The sequence below is a fragment of the Dasypus novemcinctus genome, chromosome 17 (assembly GCF_030445035.2).
Source record: "Dasypus novemcinctus isolate mDasNov1 chromosome 17, mDasNov1.1.hap2, whole genome shotgun sequence".
NCBI classification, from domain to species: domain Eukaryota; kingdom Metazoa; phylum Chordata; class Mammalia; order Cingulata; family Dasypodidae; genus Dasypus; species Dasypus novemcinctus.
In genome coordinates, this window is record NC_080689.1 from 66,876,284 (window position 1) to 66,893,254 (window position 16,971).

Below are 16,971 nucleotides of genomic sequence, written 5' to 3' on the forward strand. Positions count from 1 at the left end.
TTATGGCAGGGGGGAATCATCAGGGGGAAGGGGGTCGGGAGGTGGAAGGTCGGCAGGGCCGTGTGGAGTGAAGGGCTTAACAAGACGAGCAGGGATCCAGACAGGCTGGGGTGCAGATTCCGGAAAGACGCAGGCAAATCCTCGCCCTTGGGTGAGAAGGGGTGCTGGTCCGGTCCACTTGCTAGTGAGCGGGTCGCGCCAGAGGACGAGATGGGCCGGAGTGGGCCGGTAAGAGGGCCCCCAGTGCTTGTGGACGGGCGAAAGCCCCTCAGAGTCAAAGGTCATCAGGTTGTGCTGGATGAGCACCTGCGTGACTGTTTCACGCGGGGTGAGACGGGGTTGAGTCTCTCTAGTCTTCTGGACGAGGATCTTGAGGGTTTGGTGAATTCTTTCAACAAGTCCTTGGCCTTGCGGGTTGTATGCGATGCCGAAGTGGTGGGTGATGTTGTAGAGCTTCACAAACTCGGCAAAGGCGGCGCTGCGGTAGGCGGGGCCATTATCTGTCTTTATGTCCCAAGGGACTCCCATGAAGAGGATGGCTTCCCGGAGCGCTTGAGTGGCATACTTGGCAGACTCTCCCGGGAGGGCGACGGCGTAGCAGAGGTGCGAAAACGTATCGATGGCAACATGAAGGAACTTCCATCGGCCAAAGGAAGCGACATGTGTGACATCTAATTGCCATCTAGAGTTGGGCCGCAGTCCGCGCGGGTTGACACCCTGGGGCTGGAGTGGCCCCAGGGGCAGCAAAGGTGCGCAGGAGCGGCAAGCACGCACCAGATGTTTGCATGTCTCGATGGGAAGTTCTGGGAGGAGTCGATGGAGGGCGGGCGCACCAAGATGGAAGCGCGCATGCAAGGTCTTTGCCTGGTTGATAATGTCTCCTACGGCAGCTGCGGGGCTAAGGGCATTGATGGAAGCACCTTGGGCGGCCTGGTCAGCGAGATGGTTGCCGTGAGCCAAGGGGCCTGGGAGGCCTGAGTGGCTCCTAACATGGGCAATGAACCAGGGTTGTCGCCGCCTCTCTAAGAGGAGTTGAAGGTCAGCTAAGGCCAGGTTGATGTCCCGGTTGCCGATGCTAGCAGGCGGCAGGAAGGCCGCAAAGGCAAGGATATGAGAGACCTGCAGGCAGTAGAGACTGTCCGTGAAGATATTTACTGGCTGGTCCTGGAGGTATTGGAGAGCCAGAGTGACGGCTTTCAATTCGGCCACTTGGACAGAGCTGCTATGTCGGCGGGTGTGGCAGAGGGGTTGTGTGGATTTGGGCTTGTAGAGGACTATAGCAAGGCAGTGCTTGGAGGCGTCAGTGAAGGCGATGGCGGCGTTGGGGAGTGGCTTGGAGGACGGGAACGGGAAATGGTCAGGAGCTGCGACGGGGAGCGTGCTGAGGCCTTGTATGAGGCAGTGCTGGGGGAAGTGATTATCGAATGGGCCGGAGAATAGGAGGAACAGTGCCTGCATATCTATGGAGTCCTTTAGCAAGTGAGTGACCTGCTGAGTTGTAAGGGGCCAAATGATGACATCTGGATGACGCCCGTAATGGTGGGTGGAGCGCTCAACAAGGGCGATGGCGAGCTGAGCGAACAGGACGGATTGGGGGGTGATTTTGCGAAGCTTGCTTTTGGCTAAATGGACCCACAGGAGTGGACCGTCCTGCCAGATGAGGCCAGTGGGGGTCCCACGGGTGGGAAGGACAAGTCCTGCGAATGGCTTGTCTGGGTCTATTCGCTGGAGCAAGCAGTCCATTAGGGCAGAGTTGACACAGCTCAGGGCGCACTCTGCTTCATACGACAGGGTGACCCTCTTTGTGGGTGCCTGTGATGGTGGGCCAGTGGTCTGAAGGAGCTGGAACAGAGGCTGCAGCTGATGTGTGGTGACTGGCAGCGACGGGCGCAGCCAGTTGAGCTGGCCACAAAGCTGTTGGAGATCATGGAGCGTCATGGTTTTGGGGACGTTTATAAGAGGCGCCATGGGCGTGACCGTTTCCGAGATTTCAAAGCCCAAGAATTGAAACGGTGGGTGGAAAACGGCTTTCTCTATGTTGATCTGAAGACCGATATCTTTCAGATTGGAGAGAAGACTGGCAACTATAGCTTGCAGTTTTGGCTCGCTCGGATGGGCTACAAGGATGTCATCCATGTAATGCACGACAGTGGCCTCGGAGGTTAAGGGCTCAATAGCAGTAGCCACAAACAGCTGGCAGATGGCAGGGCTGTTCTTCATGCCCTGGGGGAGGACTTTCCACTGATACCGTTTGGCAGGCCGGTGGTGGTTGGGCCGGGGAACAGTAAAGGCGAACCGTGGGCGGTCATCCGTGTGCAGGGGGATAGAGAAGAAGCAGTCCTTGATGTCGAGGACTGCCACATACCAATCTCGCGGGAAGGCTGACGGGTGAGGCATGCCGGGCTGAGGAGAGCCCATGGGTTTGATGTGCTTGTTAACCTCTCGCAGGGTGTGGAGGAGGCGTGGCTTGCCAGATTTTTTGATGATGAAAAAAATGGGAGTATTGTATGGACTGGTGGAGGGCTCAACATGGCCAGCACGGAGCTGCTCTTCCACGAGGTCCTGAAGAATAGCTAGTTTCGGGGCAGTCATAGGCCATTGCTCCACCCAAATGGGTTCCTCTGTGTCCCATTGCAGAGGAACGGGTGCTGGAGGTCGAACGCGAGCAACGGCCAAAACTATTGGGGGGGCAGCGATGGCTGCGAAGTAAAAAGAACGGCGCCTGACTGGTGAAGAATGTCGCGCCCCCAAAGGACTTGCTTGATATCCCTGAGAACCAGGGGACGGAAGAACCCTGACTGTCCATCGGTGTCATGCCAGGCAAGATCTTCAGCCACCTGTTGCGAGGAGGACTGGCCTGTGGCGCCTACGATGACGGGTCCGGCTGTGAGTGGGAAGTCACGAGCTTGGGAGAGTGGGATGCAGGAGATTTCGGCGCCGGTGTCAAGAAGGCCGTCCATCCACTTTCCATTGACCTTGATGGTGAGGCGCAGCTGTGAAGCGGGCGACATGGGAACGGTCCAGTGGATGCCTACGGGCGGGGCTGGCGCGGGGCGATTGGAGCCTCTTGGTGGCGGGGCTGAGGCTTGCCCCGCTGCCCGTTTAAAGGCTGTCTCGGAACACGGCAATCGCGAGCCCAATGATACCCTTTTCCACAGCGCGGGCAGGGGGTGGAGGGCGGCCGGGCGGCAGGAACAGGGCGCGGTGGTGGCACCATAGGCTGGACTACGGGTTGCGGCGGAGCCGGAAGGTTGGGGCACTCCCGAGCGAAGTGGCCCAATTCGCCGCAGCGGAAGCAGGTGTTGGTTGTTTGGACTGCCGCGACAATAGCCGCTGCAAGCGCAGATGCTTGCCCAGAAACTCCGGAGCATGCGAGGACCCAGTCTTGGAGCGGCTTGTCACGAAGGGGACGAATGATGGCTTTGCAAGCTGGGTTAGCCCCCTCCTGCAGGATGTCCTTAACGAAGGACTCGCGGGCTGCATTGCCGACAACTCGCCTCTCTGCAGCGGCCTGCACACGAGCTACGAACTCATTAAACGGCTCCTCGGGTTTTTGGAAAAGCTTCACGAGGGGCTCTGGGGCGGCCGCGGCGCACGAACGGAAGGCTCGAAAAACACAGTCACGGAGCTGGATGAAAAACCCAGGCGGGGTGGCAGTGTAGGCGCTGGGATCGCCGTAAGGGCCGAACCCGAGAAATGCGTTTGCAGGGTAATGCACACCCTGACGAGCATTGTCGGCAATCTGATTGTCGATCAGGACACCGAGATGGGCTCGCCAGTCAATGAATTGCCCGGGGGAGAGAACCGCTCGGGCTAGAGAGATCCAATCGTAAGGGATGCAGCGAGGGATGGTCATACGCTCGAGAATGTCTTGGGCATGAGGGCTGGCAAGGCCATCCTCTTTTATCGCGTTGCGGAGCATTTGGATGTCTTTGGGGGAAAAGGGGACCCACGCTTGTGGGCTCTGCGGAGTGCGAGCGGGATTGAGGGGGAACATCTGAGCCAGAGGCGGAGTGGGGGAGGTGAGAAAGGCGGTGTCGTACGCTGGTGGAGGAGGATTCCCGATGCTCCCGCTATTGCTGGGGCAGGCGGGAGGTGAAGCGGGCCATGGAGGTGAGGCATGGGCGGTGCCACCGGGCGCCGGCCAGGAGGGCGGGGCGGCAACGGTGTTCCTGATTGGCCAAGATGGCGGCACGGTGACATCACGCCTGACATCACTTCTGGCCTCGGGCCAAGATGGAGGAGTGGCCACGTCATTTCCAGGTACAGGCCAAGATGGCACCGGAGGCTCTGCCGGTTTAGCCGAAAATGGCGATCGGCAGGCATCCGGGACGGGACCGGATGGCGACGAGACAGGAAGAGGTGGGTAAAGGCGGGAAGAGGGCGCCGAGGAAGAAGAAGGAGGAGGTGCGCCATGTTGGCATTGTTTGCAGGACGCGGTGGGGGGGGGAGAAGGCAGGGGGTCGCCATGTTGGTTGGGGTCCGGATCGGAGGTTGTGGGGGGATCCAGTTTGAGCGCGGCCTCTAGCTGGGCGGACAGAGAACGAGCATCGTCGTCTCCATCAGGATCGCAGGTGAGAGGGTGGCTAGGCTCACAGGCGAGAGCAGAGGCAGGGGAGGGCACACCTTGGAGACAGGCGCGGATAGCGACGAGGGTCGGGATAAGGCCGGGGGGAAACTGCTTGCGATCGTGCTCCATAGCGGACGTCACCCGCTGAATTAGACGTTCATAGGTCTCTGGGCTCCAGAGAGCACAGGTGGTGAGCCAAGGATTAAGGGGTAGGAGAAGGTCCCAGTACCGCTGTAACTGACGGAGAGAGACCTTCACGTGGTGAGTCTCTAAAAGGGCCGCGAGCAAGCGGACTTGAGGAACCTGACGGGATGAGAGGGAGGCCCCCATCGCGGCAGAGGGCTCAGGAGGGGGGTGAAGGGAGCAACGCCGGAGAGTCCCTACCTTGAGCGGCGGCACGGGAGGACGGCGATGGGTCCCGTGCGAGGTTCAGCAACGGGCTGGCTAGACGAGGGGCCGTAGCTGGGGTCCCTGTTCGGGCGCCAACTGTTGGCCGCCGCTGCGGCACTGCAGGCGGGTCACTGCAGGCGAGTCGCTGCCGGGGATCGGGCCTACGCCACGGCCGGACCGGGGCGGCAGCGGGCGGCTCAAGGCTTGGGGGACGCGTGGTTCGATGAAAGAAAAACCACGGAGACGGGGTCTATGCGCAGGTCTGACTTTATTCGGGAAGTACATGAGGTTTTATAGTGTCATGGAGGCGGGGAGGCTGTGGGAGGGGCATGTCCGCGGGGCAGCTGAGGATTGGCTGCAGAGGCAAGGGCGGACCTGCGGTTTATGACGTAAGCCATTGATGGCAGAGGGGGTTGTTTCCGAGGTTGTGCCGGGGCGGATACGGGATGAGGGCGGTTGAAATGAGGCGGGGAGAACAGCGATCAGCTGGGAGGGGGAAGATAACAGTGGCTGGGAGGAGGGGCGGAGGGAGGCAGCAGCACAAACTGCTGCTGAGAAGGGCCATAATACAGGGAGGTTACGAGGAACAGGCGGGCAAAGTGTAAGGAAGCGAAAGGCAGGGTGGAAGCAGGGGACAGTTATATGTAGTTATACAAATCAGCAGTATCTTATTTATAGTAAGATGTCGTATTCCGTTGAAAAGTTTTGCTGTAGTGTGGGAAAATGTAAATCTTTTTCACAGTTTCTATCAATGTGAAATAAAGTTACGGTATTTCACCTTTGACTGGCAAAGGGGTCTGTGGAACAAAAACAGGTTAAGAAGAACCCCTAATCTAATAGAAAAATTGGCAAAGTATGTGAATAGAAAGTTTATGGTAAAAGAAAGAAAAATGGCCTGTAAAGATGTGAAACAATGCTAAACCTTTTTAATAATTGAAGAAGCATACTAAAACCACAGATTTTTAAAAATCAGAATAGTAGACAGAAAAGGCTTGATAATTGTCTGTATTGTTGAATATATAGGAATACATATATTTTCATAAGACTACTGTTAGAAGTGTAAATAATATTGCAACATTTTTGAGGGGGTGGGGCAGATTGTCAATATCTAACAAAAATTGAAATGAATGTTCCTTTAACCCAACCTTTCCACTTGGAGGAATTGCGACTATACAGATACAGTTGAACAAAAAACACACGCACACATGTATATGTGTGTGTTTGTATGTACAGGAGATTCACTGTAGCATTGATTAGAAGATTATATACAATTAGAAACAACCTAAACATCCAGGCTACTTAAATTATGGTACATCAAATCAGTTAATATAAAATATTTGTATAAACATAGACTATTTCTTTCATTGTACTAATATTTTTGCTTGGCAAGCACTGTATCTGAATGGATATACTGAAACCTGTTTAAGAGTGGCTATCACTGGAAGTGTTAAAGGGACTAAGGGAGTCCCACTTTTCACCTTAAATTCTTCTGTATTATTTGAGTATTTTATAATGTGTTTAACTTCATTTAAAAAAACAAAAACAACAGTAAATCATATTTTTAAAGTAATGTATTTTGGGTTTTTGTTTTTTTTTTTTTTTTTGCAAATGCTATGTATAAAATGTTTCATTTACAAAAGTAAGTAGATGACTGACTTAATTAATGTGACTGTTACTCTTAATAAAGTGCCATGAGAGAGTGATTATCAAATCCCATTTTTCTACAGGTCCCTTTGTACTCAGTGAATTCATCCTACTCATTTTCTGCTATTTCACTCTTCATTTTACTTTAGTTTCTAGCCAGCGGGATTGTTTTGATTGAAAATACGGATACTAGGAAATATATATTAGACTAAAGTTAACTATTTCCATATTCTTTTACATACTGCTTTATTTTTTAGTGTATTCTAGATATCCCTTCCAAGATTTGTTTCTTTTATCCTGGATGAGGTATTCTCTGAAATTAGCTATAATCATGTTATCCCATGCTTATAATGGTGCGCTGGCTCTTTATGACCTTTTTTGGTCTAGTGTTCAGGGCTTTGCAGAATTCAGCACCAAACAACCTTTCCCCCTTTATAAATTGTATAAACCACACATACTGAGCATGTGTGGCTTATACATGCTCAGTGCTTTCCCACTTTTATACCTTTGCTCATGCTATTTGATGAAGGTGGGGGGAAAAGGCCATGATACATGCTACAACATGGATACAGCTGGAAGACATCATGTTGAATGTTGAGTGAAATTAGACATGATCTCAAATATAAGAAAAGAATTAGAATATACAAATTCATAGAGACAGTAGATTATAGGCTGGGGGGTAAGGTGGGAAAATGGGGAGTCAATGCTTTTTTTTTTTTTTTTAAGATTTTTATTTTATTTTTTTTAAGATTTATTTATTTCTCTCCCCTCCCCCACCCCCGCCACCGGTTGTCTGTTCTCTCTGTCTATTTGCTGCATCGTCTTCTTTGTCCGTTTCTGTTGTTGTCAGCAGCATGGGAATCTGTGTTTCTTTTTGTTGTGTCATCTTGCTGTGTCAGCTCTCCGTGTGTGCGGCGCCATTCCTGGGCAGGCTGCACTTTCTTTCACGCTGGGTGGCTCTCCTTATGGGGGCTCTCCTTGCGCATGGGGCTCCCCTATGTGGGGTCACCCCTGAGTAGCATGGCACTCCTTGCACACATCAGCACTGTGCATGGTCCAGCTCCACACAGATCAAGGAGGCCCGGGGTTTGAACCGCGGACCTCCCATGTGGCAGACAGACGCCCTAACCACTGGGCCAAGTCCGCCGCCCGGGAGTTAATGCTTAATGGGTGCAGAATTTCTATTTGGGGTGATGGAAAAATTTTGGTAATGGATAGTAATGATGGTAGCACAACATTGTGAATGTAATTAACACCACTGAATTGTATACATGAAAGAGGTTAAAATGGGAACTTTTATGTTGTATATTTGTTACCACAGTAAAAAAATATTTTTAAAACCCATAGAACATAAAGCATGAACCCTGATGTAAACTCTGTAATCACAGACTTTAGTTAATATTAATAGAATAATATTGATTCATCAGTTATAACAAACATACTACCATACTACTAAAAAAAAGTAGTGTTTGGGGGTGGAAACACAGGGTATGTGGAACTCTGTAATTTCTGCATATTTTTTCTTTAAACCTATAACTGCTCAAGAGAATAAGAGTGTTATTAAAAGAAAAGGCCAACATGCTTGGAATATAGTTATCAAAGAGGAGAGTACTGTAAGATGAGGTAGAAAAGTTACATATTACTTGTGTACACTTTGGTAAGGAGTTTGGGTTTTGTTCTAAATAAGAGAACGCCATTGAAATATATTAAATAGAAAATAACAGGTCCAAATTTACATTTTTAAAAGATTAATGTATGAAGAATAGATTGGAAGAGAACAAGAGTAGACAGGAGACCTATTAGAGACTGAAAGATGATGGTGGTTTTACTAGAATTATGGCTGAGGAAATGGAGAGAAGTGGACAGATTTTGCATTGTTTGTTGAGGGATTAATGAAAGAAGCAGGAAAGGAAGGGAGATGGGAAGGGTCAAGAATAACTCAGTTTGGGCAACAGAATGATGTACCACTTATAGGGATGTAGAAGATTGAGTTATAGTTTTAGAGGGGGCTAAAACAAAGGGTTCGGTTTGGGACATTTAAAATTTGACTGTGACTTCCAGGTGAATATGTCAATTATCTAGTTGAATATATGAATCTGGAGCTCAAGAGAGAAGTTATCTTAAAATGTAAAATTGAGAGTGGTTAACAATATGAAGATGGTACTAAAAGCTATAGGGAGAGATGAGATCACCTAAAAAGAGCATAGAATAAAAATATTCCCTTGGAATTGACCACACATGAAATCATTAATCATCTTAGCAAAAATCATTATGGTGCAATGGTGTGGCTGTACTGATTAGAGTAATTTGGAGAATCAATTGGGTGGAAAGGAGATAAAGAAGAGGGAAATATGTATCCTCCAATTTGGACGCTTGACTGTGAAGAGAGGCAGAGAAATGGGCCATTATCTGAAAGTCACAGGAGGGTTTTCTAAAGATATGATATATTAAGACATACTTGGAAACTATCCAGTAAAGCAGGAGAGGCTGAAAATAAGAGAGAGATGTGATAGGGGAAAACCAAGACCTTGAAAAGGAGATGAACTGGGCTCTCCATACCCCCAGTGGAGAGACTCGCCTTTAAAAGAAGCTTAAAAGAAGACGAGGTGGTTCTGCCTCTATACCCAAAAAGGCAGTAGGTACAGGTAGGTTGGCAGAAGTCACGGTAGGGTTGCCTCCCAGCCTTCACACATGATAATTGATCCCTTCACACTGAATGTTCCTCTTATGTCATTTTTTGGTTTTGTTCTCATTTTTACTTATTTCAGCCTCCTCAGAGATAGGCCTTCTCTAACTGCCACTTCCTGTTAAAGTTTTTCTCACACTGCCTTGTTTTTGTCCTTCATAGCCCTTAACACAGTTTATATATTTGCTTGTACTTGGTGAATGCAGGAGCTGTAATCTCAAGAACCTTAGAAGTTAAGCATAAGTTTTGCATTTTTAAATGTTGCTAGATAATTCTGAAGTTTTATAGAGTCTTTTATACTTTAAGGAGTAGAGTAAGCAGTTCCCATATATCCCACTGGGCACTGAGGAAATATCTATAGGGATTCCCAACGTAAAAATTCCAGTTGCAAATTATCTACTGTATTGGGGGGAGGGAAGAAAAGGATCCCATAGTAACAAGTGGTATTTCGTTGAATGTATGTCTTTGCTTCTGCACATGACTTGGAACTCCAAAAAAGTGTGAAGGGAGTGGATGTGGTTTAAGCAGTTGGGTGCCTGTGTCCCACATGGGCAGTCCCAGGTTTGGTTCCCAGTGCCTTCTAAAAACAAACAAAAATAACAAGCAAGCAATCAGAATAACCAATTCAGTGGTTGAGTGCCAGCTTCCTACATGTGGGGCGCTGGGTTCAATCCCTGACCCCCGTGCCTGAGAAAAAGTGTATAGATCCTTGAGTTAGTCTGAGTCCAGCCCTGAATCCAGGTCTTTTTGACCCAGAGTTCTTTAAAAGTTTACCATGCCAATCTGGCTGTTAATCACAAGGCATGAAACTTTTGTGCAGGCATTGAATTTTCTAAAACTTCATGTAAGCTGTCTTTCCTTTGATCTTCATTCTATTTCTAAGGAATTAAATGTGAATAGTATTTCTAAAGGAAATGATAATGTGTTTGAATGTCTTTCAAAAATTTTTTTTTCCTCCTTTTCAGAATCCAGAGGTCATTCAGAATTTGAAAATACTGCACATTCTGTCTTCGGGTCAGCTCAGTTTTACTTTCATCCTCCAGTGCTCCTACCAAGTGATCAAGATGTTTCCCATGAATCCTTGGGAAGGGGTGTTTTCATGAGGCATTCTTACCTTTCTCCACCTTATCAAAATGTGGACAAGGCCGAAAAGATGGATTATACTACAATAGAAAGCCCCGGTATCAATGTGAATGTGGGGAACAAAGAAGCAATGCATAATACTAAAAGCCAGACTACTAGAGACCATCCAAAATATAACAGACAAACTAATGATCCCAAAAGGGATTATAGGGTCATCCCAGAGCCAACAACTCGGCGAACTACGAGTTTGAATGAACTCTGGAACAGATATCAGGAACGCCAGAAGCAACAGAAACCACCTGAGATCAGAGACAAGAAAGAACTGTCCTTGGTGGAGCGACTTGATCGTTTGGCTAAAATTCTTCAAAATCCCATCACACATTCCCTCCAGGCATCAGAATGTACATATGATAATAGCAGAGGGGATCGAAGTGTGAAGGAATGGAGTAGTAGACAGCAACAGCATAAAAACAAGCTTCAGAAAAAGAAGAGGTTTAAAAGCTTAGATAAGTGCCATAAAAACATAGGTTTTAAAAAAACCAAGGTGCTTTATCCTCATCAAGCTGGGAGGTCCAGTCATATAAATATTGAGCAGATTAAGTTTGATCAATATATTGTGAGTAAACAGCCAGGTTTTAATTACATAAGCAACACTTCTTCAGATTCTAGACCCTCAGAGGACAGTGAGCTGCTCACAGATACTGCCACCAACATCCTTTCCACCACGACTTCTCCTGGGGAATCAGATACATTGACTCAAACAGATAAAGAGGTGCTCCTTCCTGAGAGGAGCAGCTCAATTTCCACCATTGACACTGCCCGACTGGTCCAGGCTTTTGGCCATGAAAGAGTATGTTTGTCACCCAGGCAAATTAAATTATATAGCAGCATCACCAACCAACAGAGGAGATGCCTTGAAAAGCGAATCAAGCAGAGCAAGAAAGTGAATACAGGTCATTTCCAAATGACTTCTGAGCACACCAGAAGGAAAAACATCCAGGTACATGGCTACAAATTCCAACTGGCTTGCAACTGCCTTTTTCATGGACTTTTTAGTTAACCTTTGCACACAGGTGAAAAAAGCCAATTGCCCTTTCCTCACTATTACATTTCTGACCAACTGGAAAAGAGTGAGAAAGTGTAGTACAGTGTGATTGTGAGTTGTCATTCTTTTCATCAACACTCATTTATGAATTACCCTTTGGATGAAGTGTCTTGCTCCTAGATGCTTCAGAATCTGCAAATTATAGCTCTGGCATAGGAGAGCTTCGAGTTTAGAATAACCTCCATTCTACACTATTGCTTGTTTTTTTTGTTTATTCATTCTTCCCCTTCTTTCAAGAAATATTTGAGATCCCTTTAAACATACACATATATATAAATAATACAATATAAATAGGGGGGAAAAGTGAGAATTGGGAATGACAGAAAACTAAATTGAAGCCACGGTTAAGCTACAACATGATTTTTAAAAATAAAGAATTTTGAGTGATGGGAAAAAAGTTAAAGCCAGAGGGGAAATAAATATACCTTGTGGATATGCTTGCTAGAAGTAAGCCACAAATTTGCCTTTGTGTTTTTTAGTAGTTAATGTTACTAGATTTTGTGATCAATTATGAGTTGGTAATATAAAAACAAACCAATTTTCTCTTCTCTGTTCTCGTAATGAAGGCACCACAGTGTAACAGACAGGCTTCTCAAAAAAATTCTTGTAATAGGCTCAGTAGCAGTACCCATAAGTCTATAATGACATGCCTTAGTTTAAGAAGCTCAGTAAAGGTAGTTCTCAAAGGTTCCACAAATGCAAGACCATTATTTAATCCAAGATAAAATTTAGAACCTCTTGAAAAGAAGGATGCTTACATAATGATCCATTGAAGTATGGGAAGAAAAATATTAGAATTTATATTCATTTTATACCTTTACTAAAATATACCTTTAAAAATGTGTATTTTAGTATATGTTTTATTAATATGTGAGTACAATAGTAACATAATTAACAAATACCTATTTTAGTGATTTCTGCTCAAAAATATTTTGTCAGTGGAATTCCATGATCAAAAAATTTGGAGAGGGAAACGGACTTTGGCCCAGTGGTTAGGGCGTCCGTCTACCATATGGGAGGTCCACGGTTCAAAACCCGGGCCTCCTTGACCCGTGTGGAGCTGGCCATGCGCAGCGCTGATGCGCGCAAGGAGTGCCGTGCCACGCAAGGGTGTCCCCCGCGTGGGGGAGCCCCACGCGCAAGGAGTGCGCCCGTGAGGAAAGCCGCCCAGCATGAAAAGAAAGAGCAGCCTGCCCAGGAATGGCGCCGCCCACACTTCCCGTGCCGCTGACGACAACAGAAGCGGACAAAGAAACAAGACGCAGCACAAGACGCAGCAAATAGACACCAAGAACAGACAACCAGGGGAGGGGGGGGGGAATTAAATAAATAAATTAAAAATCTTTAAAAAAAAAAAAAAATTTGAAGAACACTTATCCTTTAGAGCTGAGGTAGGTTGATATCATCTTATTTGAAAATTGAGGGGCCTTACCAAGATAGATGCCTTAAGCCCACTCCACCTCTATCCAGAGATGGCAAAGGCAGTATACAGGGTAAGACCAGAATTTTCCTCAGAAAGCAATGCATTTAAAGTTTGACCACTATTACTTAGTCTAGAACATATTTTAAACTGTCTCCTTGACTGTAAAATAAGTCTCAGGAAAGCACCCAAATGATACCTAACTTTGTCCAGTATAACCTCCTGATGAAGTTTGCAATATAAATTAGTTGAATTTAATGAATTGATTTTCTATTTAGGATTATTAGTGCTAAAACCGTTCAATTTTTTTTACATGTGTCCCTAAAACAATTAATTTAGTCTTTATAAATCATTACTCTTTAGTCCTATTTTAGTTAGAAACTGGGTAGCATGTGTTCATAAGGGAATGGTTATACTTCTGTTTTTAGCTAGGGGTGGTAATGGGATGATTAGGAACATTTGTGGAGGGCATATACCCAGATTTCCCAACCCCTGGCAACCATTAATCTGCTTTCTGTCTCAATTTGCCTATTCTGGTTATTTTATATAAATGGAATCATACTATTTATGACCTTTCATGTCTGGCTTCTTTCACTTAGCACTATGTTTTCAAGGTTCATCCCTGTAGTAGCATGTATCAGTTCTTAATTCTTTTTTGTGGCTGAATACTATTCCTTCTTAAGGATGTACATTTTGTTCACAACATAAGTTGTATGAGGAACATTCATATACAAATTTTTATTTGAACACCTGTTTTCATTTATTTGGGGTATATAGTTAAGTGTGGAATTGCTGGGCCATATATATTTTCTGTGTATAATTTATTAAGGAAATGCCAAGCTGTTTTCCACAGGCTATACCACTTTGCAGTCTTGCCAGTAGTTTATTAGGGATTCAATTTCTCCACATTCACCTACACATATTATTTACAGGTTGTTTTCTTTTTTAATTAGGGCCATTAGGTGGATGTGAAACTGTATCTCATTGTGGTTTTGATTTGCATTTCCCTAATGACTAATAATGTTGAGCATCTTTTAATGTGATGTTGGCCATGTGTAGGTATATGTGTGTGTGTATTAGAGAAATGTCTATTCAAGTGTTTTTTGTTCTTTTTTTTTAAGATTTATTTTTATTTATTTAATTCCCCTCCCCTCCCCCAGTTGTCTATTTTCTGTGTCTTTTTGCTGCGTCTTGTTTCTTTGTCCGCTTCTGTTGTCGTCAGCGGCACGGGAAGTGTGGGCCGCACCATTCCTCGGCAGGCTGCTCCTTCGCGCTGGGCGGCTCTCCTTATGGGTGCACTCCTTGCGCGTGGGGCTCCCCTACGCGGGGGACACCCCTGTGTAGTAGGGCACTCCTTGCGCGCATCAGTACTGTGCATGGGCCAGCTCCACACGGGTCAAGGAGGCCCGGGGCTTGAACTGCGTACCTCTCATGTGGTAGACGGACGCCCTAACCACTGGGCCAAAGTCTGTTTCCCTATTCAAGTATTTTGACAACGTTTTAATTGGGTTGTTTGTCTTTTTTTTTTCTTTTTCTTTCCCCCTCCTCCACCCCCCGGTTGTCTGCTCTCTGTCCATTCGCTGTGTGTTCTTCTGTGTCCGCTTGCGTTCTTGTCGGCGGCACCCGGAATCTGTGTCTCGTTTTGTTGCGTCATGTTGCTGCATTAGCTCTCCATGTATGCAGCGCCATTCCTGGGTAGGCTGCACTTTTTTCATGCTGGGCAGCTCTCCTTTTGGGGCGCATTCCTTACGTGTGGGGCTCCCATACACAGCGGGCACTCCTTGTGTGCATCAGCACTGCGCATGGGCCAGCTCACCACACAGGTCAGGAGGCCCTGGGTTTGAACCTTGAACTTCCCATGTGGTAGGCGGACGCCCCATCAGCTGGGCCAAATCTGCTTCCCTGTCTTTGTTGTTTAATTTGTTTTTGAATGCTTACAATTGAATCATAAGAGTTCTTTGTACTGGGAACTATATGTTTATGAGATATGTAATTTGAAAATATTTTCTTCTCTTTTCACACTTTTGGTATTGTCCTTTAATGCACTACATTTTAAATTTTTAAGTAGTCTATTTTATCCAGTTTTTCTTTTGTTGCTCATGCTTTTGGTGTATATTTAAGAAACCATTGCAAATACAGGTTCATGAAAATTTACCCCTATAATTTTTCAGTTTTATAGTTTTACCTCTAACATTTAGGTCTTTTATCCATTTTGTGTTAATTTTTGTATATGTTCTGAGGTAACGATCCAATTTCATTCTTCTGTATGTGGATATAGTATTGTTCAAGTCCTCTGTTTTCTTATTGGTCTTCTGTCTAGTTGTCTTTTGAATAGTCTTTTGAAAGTGGACTATTAAAGCCTCTAACTATTGTTGATTTATCTATTTTTCTTTTCATTCTGTCAATTTTTGCTTCATATATTTGGAGGCTCTGTTTTTAGGCTCATATATGTTTATATTATGATGTCTTCTTTTTTTTTTTTTAATTTCTCTCCCCTCCTCACTTCCCCAGTTGTCTGTTCTTTGTGTCCATTTGCTGTGTGTTCTTCTGTGTCCACTTCTACTTTTGTCAGCAGCACCGGAAATCTGTGTCTCTTTTTGTTGCATCATCTTTCTGCATCAGCTCTCTGTGTGTGTGGTGCCACTCCTGGGCAGTTGGACTTTTCTTTCGCGCTGAGCAGCTCTCCTTACAGAGCGCACTTCTTGCATGTGGGTCTCCCCTACGCAGGAGACACCCCTGCATGGCACGGCATTCCTTGCGCATGTCAGCACTGCGCACAGGCCAGATCCACATGGGTCATGGAGGCCCTGGGTTTGAACCGTGGACCTCCCATGTGATAGGTGGACGCTCTATCCGTTCAGCCAAGTCCGCTTCCCTTTGATGTATTCTTGAGGATTGATCTTTTATCACTATATAATGTCCTTCTTTGTCTCTGGTAATAATGTTTAACTTAAAATTCTCTTTTGTCAGATTTAATATAACCAATCCATCTCTCTTTTGCTTACTATTTATGTAGAATGTCTTTTTCCATACTTTTCCTTTTACCCTTTGCATCTTTAGAACAAAGTGATTCTTCTATAGACATTACATAGATGGACCATGGTTTTTTTCCATTTTGCCATTCTCTGCCTTCTAATTAGTGAGTTTAATTAATATACATTTTAAGTAATTATTGATCAGGAGGGACTTCTGCCATCTTGCTGTTATCTTTTTTGTCCCTCACTTCCTCCATTACTACCTCTTTTGAGTTTTAACTGATTTTTGTAGTATACTTTTTGATTTCCCTTTCCGTATATTTTTCAGTTGTTTTCTTAGTTTGGGGATTACAATTAACATCTTAAGCTTATAACAGTGAAATAATACCAACTTAGCTTCAATAGCATACAAAAATTCTACTCCTATATATCTCCATCCCTCTCTTTTTATAGTGTTATTGTTACATGTTTAGATTGTCTGCCCATTTATATTTTAAACCATACATTTATAGTCATGTTATGCATTTGTCATTAAAATCATATAGGAAAGAAAGAGCAGTTACAAATCTTTTATACAATAATACTGACATTTATGTTTATCTACATAATTTCCTTTACCATTGTTCTCTGTTTCTTTGTATGACTTCAAGTTATTGTCTAGTGTACTTTCATTTTAGCCTGAAGGACTCCCTTTAGCATTTCTTGTAAGACAGATCTACTAGTAAAAATATATAATAATAATAATAATAATTCCTTAGCTTTTATCTAGGATGTCATAATTTTTAAAGGATAGTTTTGCTGGATAATGAATGCTTGGTTTACAGTTTTTTCCATTCATCATTTTAAATATGTTGTCCTACTGTCTGTTGCTCCATGATTTCTAACAAGAAATCAACTATTAATCTTATTGAGGATTCCTTCTGCACTTTGGTCTTGCTGCTTTCGAGATTCTTTATCTTTGGTTCTCAACAGTTTGATTATAATGTGTCTTGTATGGATCTCTTTGAGTTATCCTGTTTGAGAGTTCACTGAGCTTCTTAGATGTGTACATTTATTTATGTCTTATCAAATTTGAGGGGTTTCTGACCATTATTTCTT

The 16,971-nt window shown here is 45.2% G+C and overlaps 1 protein-coding gene across 5 annotated transcripts in view; it reads left to right on the forward strand.

The window, feature by feature from the left end:
- Positions 1–16,971, forward strand: part of ALMS1 (ALMS1 centrosome and basal body associated protein) — a 315,125-nt gene that overhangs the window by 261,284 nt on the left and 36,870 nt on the right. For all 5 annotated transcript variants that reach the window (XR_011646196.1, XM_058278920.1, XM_058278919.1 and 2 more), the window contains one exon: positions 10,256–11,373. Coding sequence is in view for 4 of the 5 variants with exons in the window: in XM_058278920.1 (XP_058134903.1) it covers positions 10,256–11,373 (1,118 nt within the window). In the remaining variant the exon portion in view is untranslated. The remainder of the gene's footprint in view (positions 1–10,255; positions 11,374–16,971) is intronic.